The following is a 21,975-nucleotide window of genomic DNA, read 5'->3' on the forward strand; positions in this document are numbered from 1 at the left end:
GGCCCGTCCGAGTTGACCATTTGGACCATCGACCAATTTGGCCCTCTGCCACGTGTCAAATTTGGCCCTCGGCCCAAGTGCCTCGGCCCATCCGAGTGACCTCGTCCGAATTGACCATTCGGCACGTCCGAGTCTACCCTATCTGAGTCACAAATTTGGCCCTTGACTTGTGCGCCTCAGCCTGTCCGAGTGACCCACTCGGACCCTGCAATTCGGACCAACTGGGCCGAGTGTAAATTGCTATCAGCTTCTCAGAAATTTGACCTGACCCGGCTGGAGCTCAACAGCGCAAATTATCGAAAGTCCTTCTGACATTCAGAACTTGATTCTGGCACATGGAATAGACGAAATCATAGAGAGCAGCCGCTTAGCAGCTTGAAGTAGGCAACATCGAGACCCAAAGACCTAGATGCAAAACGCTGAGCAGCTAAAATCTGATTGGTTTAAAAAAAAACGAGGCAACATATTAGAAAAACCTTGAACCTCGAAAGTGACCCCAAAGGCTACATAGAGCTGAAGGCACATCATAGACCCATCACCGGGCTGAAACTTAAAACATTAGTTCAAAATTTGGCTAAATGGTCCTCTAAATTGCACATGGTGTTTACCGTAACGGCCCCCCCAAATTAGACCTTTGTGTAGTAATGGCTCTACACGAACATGGATCCTCACTGACAAAAGAGTAACTAAAAGCCTATGCCCGAACTGAGAGAAACATAGACCCTAGAACCTCAATGGGCCAATCTAGCCAACAAGGGCAAGAAGGCCACACTGCAAGAACACATACATGTTGCATTCGGACTACATCTAGTCAAAGCGGAAGGCAACAACCTCAGGCTACAATAGTGAGAATGACTAGATATGACAGTCTTGACAATAGATGCTCCTTGAATAGCCCTGCACTGACGAGCCAAGACATCAGTGGAGAATCCACATTTGGTCGTGCAGTTGGGGACTCAAGGACATTTGTCAAAAGGCTTAAATTTACAAGCCAAGACCCGGAAGATGAAGACATAGTACCACCTGCTTATCTTAGGGTCAAACTCACTGCGAAAAGAGAGCATACTATCGATGCTCTAATTGATGAAGGAGCAGATTTTAATGTCTTGACCTATGAAGCATGGACCCTACTAGGCCAACCAGAGTTGACACCGACTAATGCAACTCTTAGTCCTTATGGGGGACCCCCACAAGCACTCATAGGAAAGTGCAATATCCTCGCAACAATTGAAATTGAAATCTTGCCTATCCTATTTCATGTTCCTCCAAATAGTGCTAAATATGGTAAGGAAACCCTCCTCTAGGAAGACCCTTCAAAAGGGCGACCAAATGTGAGGCTGACAAGGTAGCACAGAGGATACACCTGACATTACCGGGTGTGAGGATAGTCACAACCTTTAGCAAGGGTGACCTCATCGAACCTCGAGGGAAAGGCAAGGAAGGTGCTGACGTAATAGTCAAGCCTACTATCGAGAGCAAGGACTTGTTGGAAGAGCTGATGCAAGCATAGGACGAACAACGAGAACCAGTGAGGAAGGCCACGCGTGAAACAAGAAGGTCAAGAGACAATGCCAAGGAAGGGCTTTGGACTTACAAATATCGTAGAAGACCCCAAAAGAAGCCCAAGCCTTATAGATGAAGGCATCGATGGAAGGTTAGCACAACGCCTGATGGATATCCAAAGCGTTGCTACATGCTCAAGGGTATTACGCGGGTAACCGATGGATGTGGGCATCAAAATCCCTTAACCATCTCTATCAGCTGAAGGCAAGATTGCATCAAAAGCAACGAAGCACAGGAGGAAATCTAAGAGAAACTCTAGGTCTCGAGGCGAGAGACCGGACACGAGTGTTCGAAAGAAAGAGCATTAGCCTAGCATGCTTAGTAAGCAGATGTCATACGTAGCCATTGAGCGTGCACAAAATCCATTAGTGCCCAAAGAGCCTTTGATTTTTCAAGAGGATAACAGGAATCATAGGCACAACATTGCTCATGGCAAGGCTGATCGCTCAACAAAGCAAATGGCATGATTGTCTAATAGCCTCGAGCAAATCATTCAGCCAGTGCCAAGTTCACCTACGAGTCCTAGATCTCCTACATCCTCTTTTTCCAAAAGGACACAGGAAGCACAACAGCGGTCATCAATGGCAGTTGTTCACTCCCAATCTCTATCTCCATCAAAGCTTCCAGATGTCCAAGAGGCAAGACACAACACCACCCTTAGCTCTCAACCTAAGGATATGCATGTGCAATCCACCGTGGCTAGCTCAACTGATACTCGATCTACACAAGTGAATGCTCTAAGGGCAACAAAAGACAGGACCACTTCTAATTGCCCTAAGGACTTGACACCGCAATCCACCAATAGTAGCAAGTCCACTGAACTAGCTGCTAGTACTTCAAATCAGGGATCACAGCAGTCACAGCCCTTGGCCGTGACAATGCCCCTTGCTGAATGTGTCCTTAGTAGTTTACCTGTGGAGGAGGTGTCGCAACCAACTTCATTAACAACTCCAGCACTTCCAAAGCACCTAAAGCCTAGGCTGGAGGAGTTAAACACATGGGAATTGGCTGAAGAGCTAGACTCTTCCACAAGGGAGACAGTTGTACCCTCACAACCTAGCGAAGCTAATCAGCAAGCCACGGCTATGTCCCATGAGGACACACTAGAGAAAGGAAATGCTAAGGCCCAACCAAGCATAACAACGATTGACCTAGTCCAAGGTCTTGAGTCGTTGAGAGATGCACCTTCACTGACCAAGAAAAAGAGGAGAAAACAACAAAAACAACAACAGTTGTAGGTGGTTGTGGACCCCAAGAACATTGAGACGAAGAGTGCTGGAGAGCTGATGAATAAAGCATCGAGTCCATCCACCAATGAACCCATTGATGCCTCTCCTAATAGCGATGAAACCTCAGACACATCCGTGTGCTCTAAAAAATCAAAGCAGTCGTTACCATCAATGGCTGCTTGCAACACTCAACCCATCGATAATAGAACTTGCATTGACCAATCAAGAGTGGATATAACGCTGTCACAACAGGATGACAAACATATACCGGTCACATCCAAGGAGAACTATGACGCAATAACAAAGCCTCAGGAAAAACATGGAAACCCCAAGAGCATAAGAAATCCTAGCATTGGCCAAACTTGTGTGTCTAGGCCTAAGCCCCCAGCTACGCTAAAGCCCAGGCAAACACCTAGAACCTTGCATGAGATAGCAATCGAGCAAGCCCTCGTTGAACATAGAAGCGTCATAAAGTGCTTGACTAAGTTGGATGCTAAGCTCAAAGTGTTCGCACGTGTCTATGTCCTGGCAGACATGCGCACATTCCCTAAAGAGCAGCTTGAAGAATACTTGCCATTTCCCTTATCTTGGGAAGAGCAAGAACATCTTGACGAGCACTATAACAGGCTCTTGTATGAACGTATGCGACTCATCTCTGGCGAGGAAGTCGACGAACTGCGCTTAACGGTCACATTCAATGATGCGCTCTGCCAACCAAATCTCTTAGAGATAGAGCGACTAAAGCGACTATCAGAGGGCCGAAGTCAATTTGAACAGCGTTGGTGTGAAAGCCGCGTTGCAATGGCCGAACTAGGAACCCAGATCATGACAGTCTCAAAGGAGCGATTGGCCAAATGGCGCTCTCAGAGAGACCCAACCTATGTGGCACCAACTTCCCTTCGAGTGTGCTGACTACCATTCGGGGTACGGACTTAGCTAAACCTAGCCAGGAGAAGCCTCTATGTGATAAGGTTCTCACTAAGGAGGAGTTACATGTTGCCAGTAGACTCGGACAAGGTTCCATGCTACTCGATGTTGCAAAATATCTATCAGTATTGAGTAAGCTGCCACGAGTACTGGATGCGTGTGCCACGCTCCAATACAATCCGGAGTTCTATAATTGGTTTTTATCCTCATGAGGCGACATGGATTTATGGATGTGTATATAAATAAACAATGACTTTTTGTGACCCTGTATAAACACTATCACCACACACAAGCAATAATAGTCAGCGCAGGCACAAGAGTTGGGATCAACAGGCTAAGCTCTTCAGGTTCTCCTCTCACCACACATTTAGAAGTTGTGTGACCATTTCTGCCTCCAGGTGGATGGCATGCAACCCTCACCACCACCATAGGAAGCTCTGGCCAATATCTCTGAAGGTGGGGACAGGGTACCATCCCTTCCTATACACCTTTCCCCTTTATGGTCTATCCCTCCGGGGATGAGCCCTGGCCCGCTCCTTGACAACTGGTCCACGCAACTTAGCATAAGCCAGGATCTGCTAATGGCTGGAGGACAAATGAACATCATCCTGGGGGCCTTCCCTCTACAACGAACACTGCATGCCTCACCCCTCCCCTTCTTGTCATATGCGCTTGATAACCCACACTATAATCCCTTCCATGTGAACAGTTTTATCTCGTATCAAAGCCTAACCCTTGTTTCGCATCTTGCAGTTCCCCCTACGAGAAAAACATGGAGAACCTAGGGCAGCTGGCTTGCAAAGACGCTCTCTGCTCTACTGTCGATGGGAACATGCAACACACGCCCCTCTGTCGGTGTGCTACGTGCCCACCCTCAAAAGGTATGCAAAGAAACGAGGTCCCAAGCGACACCGCCAGGGGGGGCCTCGTGCTATCACCCCCATAACACCCTTTCTTCCTCCCCCCTATAAATTTCTTCCCCCTCCCCCTTAAGAAAGGAGGCAATCCTCTTCTTTCTTCCCAAAACCCCCCCCCCCCCCTCCCCCCTTAATTATCACTAACTTTCCCTTATAGATCATTTTTTCCCCCTATTTCTTTCAACGAGGCCGTTATTCTTCTTTCCCCCCCTCTTGCTGCCAGTTTGAGAAGGAGAGAGAAGGAAAGAGAGACAGTGAAGGAGAGTAAGAGAGAGAGAGGGAGAGAGTAAGAGAGAGAGGGAGAAGAGGCTCAAGAACCAACCCCTTCCTTGAGTAAAGGCTCGAGTACCATCTTTCCCCATCGCAAGCCTTGTAATCTTTCCATCGATTGCTTCAAGTTGACAAGGATGTCAAGAATTGCGTGATGGGGGGATTTGCTTGAGCTGCTGTGCCAAATACACATTGTATACACAAGAGGAAGCTCGCTCAAGAACACAAGAAGAGAGATGAAGGCCAAAACGTTTTCTTGCAGATTTTTCTTCTTCTTCCACATGCTATACAATGTACCCAAAGTATAGATAAGATACAACATAAAGGAAAGTGGCCTTCTAAGTCAAATAGTGTATAACTGACCACACTAATTGACCATGTGAGTCGGTGGTCATGTGAGTGTCATAATGACCACCAACGTGCTAAGTGTAGACGCGCGGACCCATCTAGCCAGGCGGTCCATCATCAATGTCCACACATGTTGAGCTTGACATCTCAACACTCCACGTCAAGCTCAATTCTATCTCTGCAACTCCAAGTAAGCTTCGAAACTTTCGAAGCTTCTCTGCACCCAATGCCTTTGTGAAAATGTCAGCTATCTGATCTTGTGTGCTGACATATACCAAGTCAATCTCTCCTGCAAGTACCTTTTCTCTCACAAAGTGGTAGTGCACCTCAATGTATTTTGTCATAGTATGGAACACTGGATTCCTAGCTAGCTGTATGTTGCTCATGTTGTCACAATGAATGAAAACTAGACCATCTCCCTGCACATCCAAATCACCTAATAACTTTTGCAGCCATGCCGCCTCACATGCTACCATAGCAGCACCTCTATACTCAGCCTCTGTACTCGATAAAGCAATTGTAGGTTGCTTTTTGCTGCTCCATGTAATTACTGCACTACCAAGGGAAAACATGAATCCACTAGTAGATCTTCTATCTGACATGCTACTAGCCCAATCTGCATCTGTGTATCCAAAAACATGTACGTCCTTACTTGCCTCATAAAAAAGTCCATAATGTAAAGTGGACTTCACATACCTCAATATACATCTAATTGAATCCAAATGAGGCTTTCTAGGTATCTGCATAAACTGACTGACAAGGCCAACAACATAGCTCAAGTTTGGCCTTGTGATAGTCATGTAAATCAAACTCGCTACTATCCTCCTGAACATAGTAGGGTCTTCTATCCCATCCCCAACGTCAGCACTCAACTTCACATTTTGCTCCAATGGTACTGAAAGAGGCTTACATGCTATCATACCATACTTGGATAACATATCCAAGCCATACTGCCTTTGGGATAGCCATATACCATCATCACATCTAATCACCTCAATATCAAGAAAGTATCTCAGCTCACCCAAATCTTTCATCTCAAACTTCTTCTTCAAGAAGTCCTTAACTTCAGCAATCCCATTGTCACTGTCACCTGTAATAATCAAGTCGTCCACATAGATGACTATGATGACCAAACCTGCATCTCTCTTTCTCACATAAAGTGAGTGATCAGCATCATAAAATACAAAATCCAATATTGACAGGATACTCTCCAATCTTGTCAGACCATGCTCTAGGTGCTTGCTTCAACCCATAGAGCACATTCTTTAACCTGCACACATATGTGGGATGCTCTAAATCCTCATAACTTGATGGATGCTCCATATACACTTCTTCTTACAATTCACCATGCAAGAAGGCATTCTTAACATCCATTTGCTGCAAACTCCAACCTTTGGCTCTACTGCCAAGGCAATCACACACCTAACAGTTGCCATTCTAGCAACTGGACTGAATGTCTCTTCATAATCTATGCCATATGTTTGAGCATAGCCTTTTGCAACCAGTCTAGCCTTATACCTACGAACTGAACCATTTCCATTATGCTTGACTTTGTAAACCCACTTACATCCAATATATTTCTTACCCTTAGATAAGGATACCAAATCCCAAGTCTTATTAGCTTCTAATGCAGCCATCTCCTCATTCATTGCTGCATCCCAATGAGCATGACCAACAGCATCCTCAAAACAAGTTGGCTCAACATCCTCAACTAGTTTCACCATATAAGCATAATGATGAGCTGTATAACCTTTAAAACCAAATCTTTTAATAGGGTATCTGACCCTGCTAGATCTGCGTACCATCGGATCACTCAATGGAGCCTTTACATTACTATGAGCTCCTTGTACATCTGGTGTCCTGACTGAAGGAATACCAAGCTCATCATCCAAACTCTCTGAACCACTGGAATCTCTGTCAAATCCCAAATGACTGGTAGATGCATCATTACCATCTAGCACTTTCTTCTTTCCTTTGTCCTTCCCTGCAACACTTATAGATCCACCTGAAGATGTGGGGCTACTCCTTAGTCTCCCAGACCAAGGGCTCAATGTAGGTATAGTACTAGATTATGTTTCTGGTCCACTAAGACTCCGTGATTCTTGTTTTTCTTTCCATACATAACTGTCATGATCATTATCATCATCTAATACATCACCAGTAGGTGCATACCAGCTGCCCATCTCATCGAAGATAACATCCCTGCTCACTCTGAACTCACCTGTGACAGGGTTATAACATCGATACCCTTTCTACTCTAAAGAGTGCCCAATAAAAATACATTTTTCAGCCTTTGGATTAAGCTTCTTCCGTAGCTCATCTGACACATGAATATATGCAATACATCCAAATACCTTCAAGTGCGATACATCGGGCTTTTGGCTAGTAAAGCACTCTTCAGGAGTCATCCCATGAACTACAGTTGTGGGACTTCTATTCATAATGTAGATAGCAGTATGGATAGGATCAGACCAAAAATGTTTGGGCATATTCTTTTCAGCCATTAATGCCCTTGCGACTTCTGCAATATGCCTATTTTTTCTTTCTGCATCCCCAATTTTCTATGGGGTATACCTGCAAGTCAATTGCCTCTTTATCCCATGAGTCCTCAAGAAGCTAGTAAACTCATTAGAGAGGTACTCTCCCCCTCCATCTGATCTCAAGCACTTCATTTTTAAGCTTGTTTTTGTTTCAACAGCTGCCTTAAAATATTTGAAGTGCTCAAACACATCACTCTTTTTCTTCATGAAGTATATCCATAACTTCCTTGAATAGTCATCAATAAATGTGACAAAGTATTTGTTGCCACTAAGAGATACATTTTGTGTAGGCCCCCAAACATCTGTATTCACTACATCAAGTTTTTTTCTACTCACTTCTGTGTCATGCAAGGAGGGTTGTCTTGCTTGCTTACCAAACTGGAATGCTTTACAGACTTTATGCAATTCTGCAACTCTAAAAGAAGGCAACCCTATAACCAATCCTTTGGACTGCATTAATTTCAGCCTTTGCACATTTGCATGTCCAATAAGTTTATGCCTATTTCAATATTTGCAACTACTCCTTTTCCTTTACTATACATAGCAGCATCCATTGCAAGAATTCTACCATCTAAAGTGAACATTTGGCCAACTCTACTTCCTTTTGCGACCAACCTGTACTTATCATTAAAATCTTCTATGAAACAATCTTTTGGATTGAATCACACTTGCAACCCCTGCTCTACCATTTGGCCAATAGACACTAGATTCTTTATAATTGATGGCACATGTAATACATCTGTCAGACTCTTTGTGTGGCCATCATACAAGGACAAGGGAACCTTTCCAATGTGTGAAATTGGGTGGCATGAATCATCACCCGTCACACATAACCTGGATTTTGTAAGTCCTGCATCTCTCCAAACCATTCAACATGACTGGTCATATGATTAGATGCACCTGAATCGACATACCATACATCATCATGTGTCCCCTTTCCTGTAACTGCATTCATCATATGCTGCATAACAAACAGACGCTCATTTTTGTCTTCATTCTGTCATGAAGACGATGCATAGTTTCCTTGCTGCGATTTACCACTGTGAATATCATCCTTCTTAGCATAGTGATGGGCTGCAATGTGGCCTGTCTTGCCACAATAATGGCAAACAATAGCAGAATTTCCAGAACCTCTATTCTACAATCCACCTCTTCCTCTTAAGCTCCCCCTGCCTTTAAAGTTTCCTCGGCCTCCTGAAACTTGCATTTCACCAAATTGTTGATTGAAGTTGTTTTGCTGGTTATCGCCAGTACGTCCCATACCACGGCCTCTCGAAGAGGATCTACTAGTCCCCTTCCTGAACTCGAGTAAAATGCTTGGACCTGTTCACCATTTCTTTCAGATGAATCACCTTGCATACTGATCTTTTCAGTAATCATGAGAGAGATCAGCTCATCAAAATCTGGAAATGGCTTTCGTACATATACTGAAGTAATAAATGATTTCCATGCCTTCTCATTGTTAAGGCGACTTAGAGTGGATGAAACCAAATCATCATCATCCGGCATTGCATCAATTGCAAAGCATCTACAATGCTCCTCACCTTCAACACATACTCATTGACAGACATTTTTCCTTTCTTCAAGGTATTCAACTCTTGCTTGAGTTGAATCTTTCGTGCCTTTGTATTTACTAAAAACATGCTCTCAAAAATTGTCTAAGCTGCATGTGAATTTTCTGCATTCTTGATATGTCCCATCATAGTATTATCAATGAGTGTAGATAGCCAGTACATCATCTTTTTGTCTTTCGCATTCCACTCTTTCCATGCTTTTAACTCATCTACAGTCGGAGGGATACCCAGCTCTTGCTCCTTTTCTTCACGTGAAACAAACTCATAAAGACCCTTTCTAACGAGGAAGTTCGTCACACGAAACTTCCATGAAGGGTAGTTGTTCTTATTGAGCTTCTCAATAATGGGATTTCCACTGTTCTTTGCCATTATCACAAATAAGGATACAACACAGCAAGCTAGTCTTCTGCAATCTTTTAGAGCACGTGCACAATAATGTTTGCTTCCTGCAAACACCTCAAAAATTACATATTCAAAATCTGTAACCTGTGCACCCACTTTCGGTCAATACAACCGAAATCACAGTGTATCTTGAAATTGTTGTCTGCAACCTTATGGCTCTAAAACGGGGTTTGACACGGCCTCAGACGCCCAAAATAACTGTGGCAAGATCCTAAAGGGCTTATTTGCAGAATATACAGTGCTCTGCTTGCACACCAAATCTCACAGCAATATGAGACTTTTACTCTAATCTGCTTCCAGTGCCTCCACATGCACTATCCAAGAGAGAGAGTGGAAGAATCAGAGAGCTTCTTACCCATTGCTTGCTTGCTCAAACCTTGCTTCTTCTCCTTCACTTGAGCCTTCAAAATCAGCCTCTCTCAATGGCGTGGCTCTGATACCATGTCAAGAATCGCGTGATGGGGGGATTTACTTGAGCCAAAGCACACACTGTATACACAAGAGGAAGCTCACTCAAGAACACAAGAAGAGAGATGGAGGCCAAAACATTTTCTTGCTGATTTTTCTTCTTCTTCCACATGCTATACAATGTACACAAAGTATAGATAAGATACAACATAAAGGAAAGTGGCCTTCTAAGTCAAACAGTGCATAAATGACTACACTAATAATCGATTGGCGCTATATCTTTACCAGTTGTAGGTAGGTGTAACAACCTAAATATAATAAGTGATAAGTCAGTGGTCATGTGAGTGTCATAATGACCACCAATGTGCTAAGTGTAGACGTGCGGACCCATCTAGCTAGGCGGTCCATCATCAATGTCAGCACGTGTTGAGCTTGCCATCTCAACAAAGGAGTCCGCGAAAGGCAAGACAAGGCGTAGTAACTTCGGCACCAATGAGTCCTTCAAAGGAAGTGAAGGCCGTCTCCAACTCCACAATGGCCCCAAAGCATAAGCTCTCCCAGGAGATTGGAAAAGTTGCAACTACGGGGGAAGGGTCGGGAAAAGATGTCACTATCAACATGAATGGTTTATCAGGTGGAAACGCTAACTCAACTCTCCAAAACCAGGCACTACTACCATGTTAGAAACTAAAATCAAATATTTAAGCATAAGCATTATTAGAAATAAATTCATGCATCACGTTAGGTAGTTTGCATATCTGGAAAGGTAGCCAAAAAGAGGTTTAATAGTCATGGAATGTTGAAAATAAAATAGGTATCTACGGGTGTAGTGAAAACAAGTCAAGAAATAAGATCTAACTTCCGCAGATGCATCACAGATGGTCAAGGTACATAAATATTCTGTCTAGGTCAATTATACTCCATAGACCATCGTAGAGAATTAACTTGCATTTTCAATGGATGCATGTACACTCGCATTTGAGTAATTAAGTCGTGCCTTTTGAGTTGCATAAATGTACTGGAAGGGATTCCCATGAATAGGGACCTCGCATCGCATTGACAAAATAGGGGAGACTTGCATTGGGGCTTGCATGGCATGATGAATAGCTTCAACTGCACCACATAATGGGGTATGCATCTAAAAAGGTAGATTAGGATGTGCACGTGAATTGTTAAGCTCGTTTGAAAGGAATAGTTTGGTAAATAAGGTCTTGACCAGAAAGCGAAGCCAAGGTTTTAGCTTGACCCACTTAGGACCCTAGTCGCAAGATGAATCGGCTCGACCTCACAACCATATTTTTGACTTGAAGCCAACACGCTCATTGGTCTCTACCCCAATAGTCAATTGCGATGAACCCAAAACATGCTTAAGTATATCATTTTCGGAATATGAAACACCCCAAAACTAACACAAGGAAGCTCGAATGTAGCACCCACAAGGAGAAGGACTACTCACCAAGCTACATTCGATGCTCATAGCCATCTCGGAATGGTAAGTAGACTTGGTTTACGTTGTCTTGAAAAAAAGAGAGTAAATATAAGTATCCATTATCTTGAAGATGAGGAGACCCTAGGGTGAACCTAGAACCCGATAGAGTTCTAAGGTAGGAAAAAAAAAAGATTACCAATCTACCCAACAAAACCCTAGACTAAGATCTTAAGATGGGGGGGATAATCTAGGGAAGCCCTCATTTAATCTATAGTAAAATTGCCCTACCCCAATACATAGTAGTGAGGTCAAGCAGAGGGTATTCCCCATTCTGTGGGGAAATAATGAAAAATGATGCCAAGGCAAGAATGATCAAGAAAGGCGACGCTAGCGTTAAGATGAGGACTCCGCCTTAGTAGATGTCTTGAGAGCACTCGCCTTCACTGTTTGTTCGTGCTTGTAAATCTAGGTTCAATGTCTGTGAAAGGAATGAATGACCCAAGCTCACAACAGTAAATTGAATAATAAATTAGGTTGAACTCAAGGAGGGTGGGCCAAGCTACCCCCAGCTAACCGCCAACCCTAGCCAAGGGGGTTCCAAATAACCGTGACGGGAACGTGGACCAAACCCGCCACAAGAGGTCTCTCCATAGATTAGTTTGAATGTAGGAGGACACTTGGATACAAGGGGGGGACTCTGGCCATAAATTCCTTGCCTACGGGTCCTACTCAAACAATCTACGTGAATCGAGATAGAATCTCGAGGCCCTGTTACTAGTGCAAGGGCAAATACTTGGAGGAAATAAGACGCATCCTCACGGGTTGCGGAATCCGTCCCTTTTGGACAAGACTTGTATTCACTAAATCCTTTTTTTCCTACTTGCTTTTACTTTCACTCCAACCATCCTTATTTATTTTATATGGCTAGACATCACCCTTAGGCATTTGCTTGACTCATCCCCAAGAACCTACTAGGCCTTTGCAAGGTGATGCTTATCTGCTCTTTGATTATTTTTTTTAAATTTCTTTTCCTATTGTTCAAGGGTTAAACCCCATTTTTACATACCTCCATATACTATAGTCTTCAAATATATGCATTGTTTCTTCTCTTTCTTTTATTTAGAAAGCTTTTCTAGCTGCCTCACAACTAACAGAACTTCCTAGAACTAGTTGTCTAGCAAGCTAGCAGAGTAGGGTCACTAGGAATACCTTCTAAAATAGTTCTAAGAGTATCAACAATGCCTTCACAAGAGGCATACAACTACTTAAACCTCCCCAGAAATACCTAACCTATTACTAGGGCTTCATGCCTTAATCATTGCTTTCCAACAAAAGAAAGAAAAATCCCAACAAATACATAACCATTTAGCATATAAGGGAAATAACTCATAAAGGAAGGATATCATCTGGACTTGGCCACGAGAAGCTTTAGCATAGCAAAAGGCTCACTCTAAGTACTCAGTCAGACTTGTTTGCTACAATACTAAAACAAAAAACCATTAAACGTACCTGCACCAAACAAATACATGGCCCTCTTGGCCTAAAGAAATAGATCATTATGTATCCAAAACAATTGGCCCTCTTGGCCTAAAGGAAAAAAACAATATAACTTATACACATCTCTCATTGGAGTAGTACTAACATACAACAAGACTCTCCATTCCAAGGAGAAAAGAAGGCTCTTAGCCCTAAACTAGATGCATTAGATTATTATGATCCATACCTCTTGCATATACATCAAGAGGCATATGCATAAAATGTCATATGACCACCCTATGGATCCAAGATAATAATGGTAAATGGGTCTCGACTACTCTTTGCATTACCCATACTAACCATCACCTGCCATATAAAGCATGCTTTGATAAAAGTCCCCATAATTGACCAGGTCCTATCTCATCATCAATGGAGAGATCTAAACAAGAACCATGGTTGAAAAAGAGATCCTCTTCATAAGCATAATTTGTTAAGGAATCGGCCAACTGATTCCAATATCGTGGAATTAGCTAAAGAGACACTCTCTCAAACTTGTCAATTAGGTTCATAGTAGCATGATAATACATATGAAGAATGGGATTTCGTGCTATGTACATCCCATTCAATTGATTCAAAACCAACTGGGAATCCCCTTTTACTAATAACTGGCAAATACCACCTTTCTTAGTAATATTCAGTCCCATGATCAGGCTTTATATTTTGCCATATTATTAGTAAATCTTACCCCAAGGTAGGGAGCTAATTTCATTGTGATTCTATATCGAGATCTCTAATAACTACCCCAATACTCCTTTTCTTATTGGGATCCTTGGATGCTCCATCAAGATATAATGTATATGTCCATAAAGGGTTCATGCATTTGACCATCGTCGACTCCTTTATTCATAACTATGATAGTCAAAATTCAGCATATTCAGAGGATGAACCAAAGGCTCTATTCCACCTTCTTCATTGAATCCAACATGGTTGCTTGTCAAGATCCTTAAGCAGTGATGAAAAATGACTTCGATCTCCCATACAAATGTCCCATCCTCTTGCTTAATCACTTTATAACCTGTGCTCCACCAAACAAGTTTTCCATGATGGTATATTTGTTCTAAATATGGGTGTTCTAAGTAGAGAATTAGCAGCCCCATCAACCAACTTTTTAGCCTCTCTTTCAGGTTTCAAATTAGTTCAGCCTTGACTTGCAAGACAGTTATATTTTTAGTATGCCTAAAGATAATAAGGTTTATTCTTATTTAGACTAACCTCATTTTTAAACTCCACTCCCTACAAATTTGCTAGTAATAATGTGGACTTATTTTTCCCAATTCTAACTATTTTGTAGGGACCATCCCACTTAGGCTCTAGTTTCCTAGGAAATAGCTCCCTACATGCATCATCATATGAAACTAAGTGCCCTTTCTTGAAGGTATACTTTTTTACTTTTAAATTGTGAAGGTGCTTCATCCAACACTTAGCTACTTCCTGATGTAATAAACTCTGCAATTTAAGCGCGTCAAGGTGTGCTAAAGTCATGAAGTACTCAAAGAGTGCAAATTTGTTCCCCAAAGAATGGTTAATTGCAATTCTTATAGTTGATAACTCAATCCCTAGGGGTAGTACATACTCCTCATCTTAAACTAACTTGAAAGGGGTATGGCCAATAGCTTGCTTAAAGGTCGTATTATACGCCCACACAGCTACATATAGCTTCTTATCTCAATCTCATTTCTTCTCTGATATTGTCTTCAATATAGAGTACCCACAAGTTATTTATTGGTACTTTCAACTTTCCCATTTGCCTATGGATTATAAGGTGTCATTTTATTGTGTTTAATTTTCCATGCTTAGGTCAGCTCTTAATCACCTTATTTAGAAAATGGGTTTCACGGTCAACACTAACTCCTTTAGTGGATAAATCGACAGATAATCTACTCAAGCATGAAGTAGCAGTCTCTTTTGCATCGTTCTTCCTCGTCACTTATGCTTTTGACCATTTTGCAAAATAATCAGCCACTATGATATACCTCTTTTGTGTAGAGGATGATAGGGTAATAAGATCCACAAAATAAATGCCCCAGTTCTCAAATGGTAGTATAGCCATAATAGGAGTCAGTGGTGGGCGCTTCCTGTTCTCCCTACTATCATGTCTTCAACATCCATTATATCTTTGCTATATGAAAAAGCATCTTGGAAAATGGACGGCCACCAATACAACTCTTAAAGCTTTTTGTGCAGTCAATCGTCTAGCAAAGTATAATCCATAAGCGGAGTCATGATACTCTTCCAAGATAAATGGAACCTTATTAGGCATAACACATCAATGATAAACATCATGAACCCATTACTAATATAATGTTCTTGCAATCAAGGTAAATTTCAAAGCTTGATGTTTACTTTCTTCCTAGCTTTTGACAGAGCAGCTCTAGTCTTTCTTGTAGATAGATAGTGCGTTATGGCAACATACCAAGATGAAATGGAAGCTGTATCAATTTTAAATAGACCCTCAAGGTCACTACCTTTGCCAAAATTTCCTTCGGCTCCTTGAAATCCACAAGACATTCAACGATGCCTTGCAACTTTGGTGGGTGGCTTACTCTTGATTTCATAATCAAACTCTTGCAAAGTGATTAACCACTTTGCCAAGCGGTCAGGTGGCTGTAACTTATTTATCAATAGCCTCAATCCTTCTACCTTCGTACAAAATACCACCTTTTCATAGAGAATGTAATGCCTAAATTTAATTGTTGTAAATACCATCCCAAGGCACAACTTCTCCATATAGGTATAATTAACGTCAGATATCCCCAATTTATGACTAGCAAATGCAATTAGATGATACCACTTCTCCTCCCAAATTTGGGCTAAGCAATAGCTGATGCTATGCATTGTAGCTGCTGAAAATATATAGAAGACCCCACCTCTTTTGGGTGCTTTCAATATTGGAGCTTTTATTAGTTCTTGCTTCACATCCTCAAAGGAGACTCAACATGGGTCACTCCAAACAAACTGACAAAAAATCAAAGGATAGTAAATTCGTCAATGGCAATGTCCTCGTTGCTAGTGTATTAATAAATCTTTGATAGTATCCCATTGATGATAGAAAGCTATGTACTTCTTTAGGAGTATGTTGCAGACTCATAGCAATAATAACCTTTATCTTTTCAGGATCAGTCGCTTGCAATACTAGCTGAGCTAATCATGTGGCCCAATAGCAATCCATAGGGCACTCCAAAGACTCACTTTCTTGGATTAAGAGCAATGCAAAACTACTTGCAATGGTCAAAACATTTTCTTAGGATAACCAACTGTCTCTTCCTTATGGTGGCTACCCCTAGATCATCAATAAATATTTTCAATTCCTCCATGAAAATATCACCAAAAGTTTTATCAGCGATACGTTTCCAAGAACCTAGCGCATTTCATAACCCGAATGCCATAACATCATATGCAAAGGTACCAAATATAGTAATAAATGTCATTTTGAACTTGTCTTCCTCTACATCCATTTGGTTATATCCAACAAAGTAGTTCATGAATGAATAAATATCTCTACCTACTAATTGATCCAGAATCTGGTCAATAAATGGCAACGAATAGTAATCCTTGACCGTCTGCTTATTGAGCACCCTAAAATCTATGCAAAGTTGGATTTGATTATTCTTCCTTTTCCTAATAACTATTGACGTACACCACTCCGTGTGTTGCACAGGAAATATTAGGCCATTTTTATACAAGTTTTACAACTCCTCAAATAGTCCGTTCCTTAGCTCAAAAAGTATATGTCTCACTTTTTGACGCATAGGAGGGCAGTTACCTTCCTTCAAGGGAATGGTATGTATAACTAAACTAGGAGGAATGCCCCTCAACTCATCATACATAGCTCTAGGCAAAGATGTCATGAAATTCTTGGATCAAGGACACATAGTCCTTCCTTTTCTCTCTAGACTGAGCATAGATCCTAATTTAATTGGTCGTGGATCATTTAATATACCGAGGTCTAGCTCTGTGTCTCTTATTATCTTGAGCTTCTATCACCTCATTTAGAGTCACCTAGTAGACATCCTCTGTAGTAGTGGACCCCTCTTTTGACTCGTCACTTGACGAAGTCCCACTACTAGATGGATCATCTAATGCATCTAATTCTGATGAAGATAAAGGTACTCTCTCACTTTGAGGAGTTTCAAGATATACATCCATTATCACACATCAAGCACAGCTATTGAGGGGGAAGGAAAAGGAAGGGAATGACAATCTGTAAGGAATGCCCTGTGGGAGGAAGAACGGCACAAGCAAGGATTACAAGATGAAATAGAGTGCTGGAAACCCTCGAGGGATGTCTGTGGGCTGAAGCGTCGAATTCGTCAGTGGGCAGTTCGAGGAGGTAATCGTCGAATTCGTCAACACCTGATTTTCTAGCCTAGTTTACTTTTCGGGCCTAGTTTACTTTCAGGCCTAGTAAATAGACGTCCATTTCAACATCCTAGATCTCTTCGAGATGCGTGGTGCCTTTTCAACCGTCGATCCCAACTCTCCCCTTCATTGAATACCCGTGCGAGATAGTCTTGAGGCTTGCACAAAGCCATATACATGCATGTTCGACACATGGCACAGTTACGAGACTAAACTACTTGGACGGCGTTGCTTCAAGTCACGGTGGGTTGGCAGTAAAGATGAAAGCCACAACATTCTCTAGGATAAAGGGGCCAACAAAGTAGTGCCTTCCAAAAGGCAAACACACCCCACCCCAATTGAGTGACAATTTTACAAGAAAGATGTGGTTTTCTTAGCCCCTTAACAATATAATATGAATTTTTTGAAATTACAAATAAACTTAAGTCAAACAATTGAGTTATGTAAAAAAATTTTATATTTTAGATTTTGTAAAACTCTAAAGTAATGCATCCTCGAGTCTCACTCTATTGGCCCCTTACTATCCATCTTTTATGAACCTTTTATTTGTAACTAAGGCTACTTGATAAAAATTTCAAAATGTCCTAATATTTTTTCTTTGAGGTTTATATAATATAAATAGTTTGACCTTTAAAAAATATTTATGCAACTCACTTGGAAAAAAAATTATAATGGAGGATTGTTAAATGACAATCTATTGGCCCCTTTACCCTATGTGTTGAAGCTATTCAAGCCTTCTCAACAGAAGTATGCAAGTTGAGAACCCCATCTATTGTCACCTTGATGCACAAATCTTCCAATGTGCCTATTCTTGCAAATTGATCATTACATCTACGAGCTTTGCACTCTCATGAAGGATCTAATGGACATGCTTGTGCCAATATCATGACATCTATCATCATAAGCCTTGACCTAAGCTTCTACCCTCTTCTGCTACAGTTCCAGGTTAACATTTTATGATTCCCTTATTGAGAGACATTATCTTTCCCTACTATTTTACAATGAACTCCATGTGCCCCTAGACATTCTCACATTTCACTTGGTTGACTACATTGGGATGCCATCAAAGGTATCGTGCAATGCCATCAAAGGTATCGTGCAATACCTAAAAGGCACAACAGCTATGTGCATCTATTATGGTGGTCAAGATACATGAGTCATGGGATACATTAACTCTAATAATGCAAGACATGCAAACAATGAAAAGTCACCTCTAGTTATGTCTTGACATCTGTTGGAAGAGCTAGTTTTAAAATATCCAAGGTGCAAAAATACATGGCAAGGATTGCAAGGAGACTCTGTGGTTAGGCCATCTAGTGGCAAACCTTAGGAGACTTTGTGGTTAGGCCATCTAGTGGCAAACCTTCACATTACCGATGTGGTCCTTACTTTGCAGTCAAATTCTATTGAGTATTATGCAATTGGAAAAAAAAAAGATCTTCCATACACAAACGAAGCACACTAAGATGCATTATCACTTTATTCGATAAGTCATTGAGGACAGTCCATTGAGCTTGTCAAGATCTCAATTGAGTTCTTACAAATCTGCTTACTTAAAGTCTCTCAACGAGGCATTTTCACTTCCTTGGGGAGTTGATGAGCATTAGACATTTGACGTATTTTCTCATCCTATTGTACTTGCATATATTTGTACTTTCCTTGTTCTCTCCTCATTAGGGGCACATTCACCTTAAAGTAAAAGGTTATTAAAGATAAAGCACATGTGCCTAATTGCCCATGTATTAGTTACGACAATATCCCGCATGTATTTCTTTCAATGACATTTGAATAAAAAGAAAGGTGTTCACACATTGTAAATATTTCCACAGACACCTCTCTCTCTCTCTCTCTCTCATAGCTCCTACTTCCACTCTACTGTTTCCACTTCAAGGCTTACTCCCTTCATTTCGAGTATTTTTGCGACTTCACCAAGGATGAAAAATGCATTCCCAGATTAGTCTAGATATCCTCAACCAAGATAGGAGAAATGAAGGAGTCGTGCTAGAGAACTTAGTAGATAGATCACCAAGGCTAAATTTGACACTGCTCAATAGGATGCTTGATAATCATCCTTGCACCATCATCTTCTACCAAGACAAAAGGCACTACTTGGAATATTCCACATTGGCAAGATAGATATCATCGCAAACCCACTACTCGTCATTAAATTTCGACACTCTAATGTGGCTCAATCAAGCACTCATCTCCGATTGGCAAAAGATATTAGCCAATGCTAGCTACAACTCCCTAGGGCCCGAGACAAAGTGATTCTTCCTTTGACAAGAATTGATTGGAGGTACATCAAATCAAAGTTATGCTACTACTAGGGTTCCATGAGAAGAATGTTGGTCTTCCAAGGTCTTCCAAGGTCTTCCAAAGTTCTTCGCACAATATTTGTCAAGCTTGTATCTTCAAAAAAGTAGTCTATTATTGGAATCTATGATTAGTAGAAGAAGGTTCAAGCAAGGCTGCCAGTTGAACACCACCCTCTTTTCCTTGGCAAAACCCATCGTCGTTATATTATCTAACAGGGGTAACACATAAGGGCAAACTAGGTGGAAAAGCACAGACGGAAGCAAACTCTTGGAGCAAGGATTCGCTGTTGATTTGATGCAGACAAGGAGAAAACGAGGAAGGCTCCACAGGAGTTTGAGCATCCAGTACGACTCAAAATCAACTTAATCCAACCTGATCACTATATCAGAGCACTCTTTGTTTAATCTGGGTAGGGCTGGACAAATAACTACGTAATGAATAGACTGTAGACAATCTGCATTAGGTCACTTGACCCAAGTGGTCCAACGTACAAACTGTATTAAATTATGCTTACAACAAGAAGACACAAGAACGCATACTTAGAAATCCGAGGACTTGTGCTCGGAGTAAACTAATTGAGAAATGATAAAACAACTGAAGAGCAACCAGCTCAGACAGAAGACACTAAACAAAGAGTATCGGACATAGAGAGACAGCTACAAGCAGAGTGCCATGTAAGCACAGCCATAAACACCACCCAGCAGATCATCTTTATTGAAGGAGCCTATCCATGAGCATAAGAACCGGGAAGGAGGCCATCATCCCAGTTGGCCGTTGCACCCAAATTACTGCCCCCCACGAAGACGCAACACCAGATGGAGTGTACTCTCCTTCTGAATGTTGTAGTCAGCAAGGGTGCGGCCATCTTCAAGTTGCTTCCCTGCAAAAATAAGTCTTTGCTGGTCAGGGGGGATCCCTTCCTTGTCTTGGATCTTTGCCTTCACGTTGTCAATCGTGTCAGAGCTCTCCACTTCCAACGTGATTGTCTTTCCAGTCAAGGTCTTTACAAAGATCTGCATGCCCCCTCTCAGGCGCAGCACAAGGTGAAGAGTAGACTCCTTCTGGATATTGTAATCTGCAAGCGTACGACCATCCTCCAGCTGCTTGCCAGCAAAGATAAGCCTCTGCTGGTCCGGGGGGATCCCTTCCTTATCCTGAATTTTGGCCTTTACATTGTCAATAGTATCAGAGCTCTCGACCTCGAGGGTGATGGTCTTACCGGTCAGAGTTTTAACAAAGATTTGCATTCCACCACGCAGACGCAGAACAAGATGAAGAGTGCTCTCTTTCTGGATGTTATAGTCAGCCAGGGTGCGGCCATCCTCCAGCTGCTTGCCGGCAAAGATCAGCCTCTGCTGGTCAGGAGGGATGCCCTCTTTGTCCTGAATCTTGGCTTTGACGTTATCAATAGTGTCAGAGCTCTCAACTTCAAGGGTGATGGTCTTACCAGTTAGGGTTTTGACGAAGATCTGCATGCCACCGCGGAGCCTCAGGACGAGGTGAAGAGTGCTCTCCTTCTGGATGTTATAATCGGCCAGGGTGCGGCCATCCTCAAGCTGCTTGCCGGCGAAGATCAGCCTCTGCTGATCAGGAGGGATGCCCTCCTTGTCCTGGATCTTGGCTTTAACATTATCAATGGTGTCGGAGCTCTCAACCTCGAGGGTGATGGTCTTACCGGTGAGGGTCTTCACGAAGATCTGCATCTTGCACGATGGATTGGTGGACGGATTGATGAGGGAAGAAGAGATTGGGGGTAGACAGACGGTGCAGACAAGGGTTACGAGCTGTCGATCTGTGAGACAACAGAGAGAGAAATCGAAAACACGATGATGCAGAGGTGCGTCCTGGTGCCTTTTAATACGTACCTAGAGGGATGAGCGTGGCTTGTGCGTTCCGCGTTTCGGGCCTTTCACACCACGTCCCCGTGCCGTGCCGATCACTCCTTCCCTTTCCTCCATTCTTGGCCATCCATCTGTCGAATCTTCCGGAACCCAGACTCCTCTCCTTTTTAAAAGCCAAGACACGCCTAAAAGGGGTGTCCCGCGGCGGGTCCACCTTTTTTTTTTTAATCAATCTTGGTTGTTGTCCAAATTGTAATTGCGCAAGTAAACTAGGACGAGAAAGTAAACTAGGAAGCTTGATAGACTAAGACAGCCA

General features: G+C 42.2%; 1 protein-coding gene across 1 annotated transcript; it reads right to left on the minus strand.

The window, feature by feature from the left end:
• Positions 1–20,296: 20,296 nt before the first annotated feature.
• Positions 20,297–21,654, minus strand: LOC148034358 (polyubiquitin). Its single transcript, XM_087679303.1, has one exon. It carries the CDS (start codon positions 21,519–21,521, stop codon positions 20,604–20,606), a length of 918 nt encoding a protein of 305 aa, XP_087535429.1. The 5' UTR covers positions 21,522–21,654; the 3' UTR covers positions 20,297–20,603.
• Between the last annotated feature and the right edge of the window lie 321 nt (positions 21,655–21,975).

The sequence above is a fragment of the Lygodium microphyllum genome, chromosome 6 (genome assembly GCF_053477565.2).
Source record: "Lygodium microphyllum isolate KBCC chromosome 6, Lygodium_microphyllum_v1.1.10, whole genome shotgun sequence".
Taxonomy (NCBI): Eukaryota; Viridiplantae; Streptophyta; class Polypodiopsida; order Schizaeales; family Lygodiaceae; genus Lygodium; species Lygodium microphyllum.

Bases quoted from the DNA above. Each gene is read 5' to 3' on its own strand.
- LOC148034358 (XM_087679303.1), bottom strand. From the start codon at position 21,521: ATGCAGATCTTCGTGAAGACCCTCACCGGTAAGACCATCACCCTCGAG.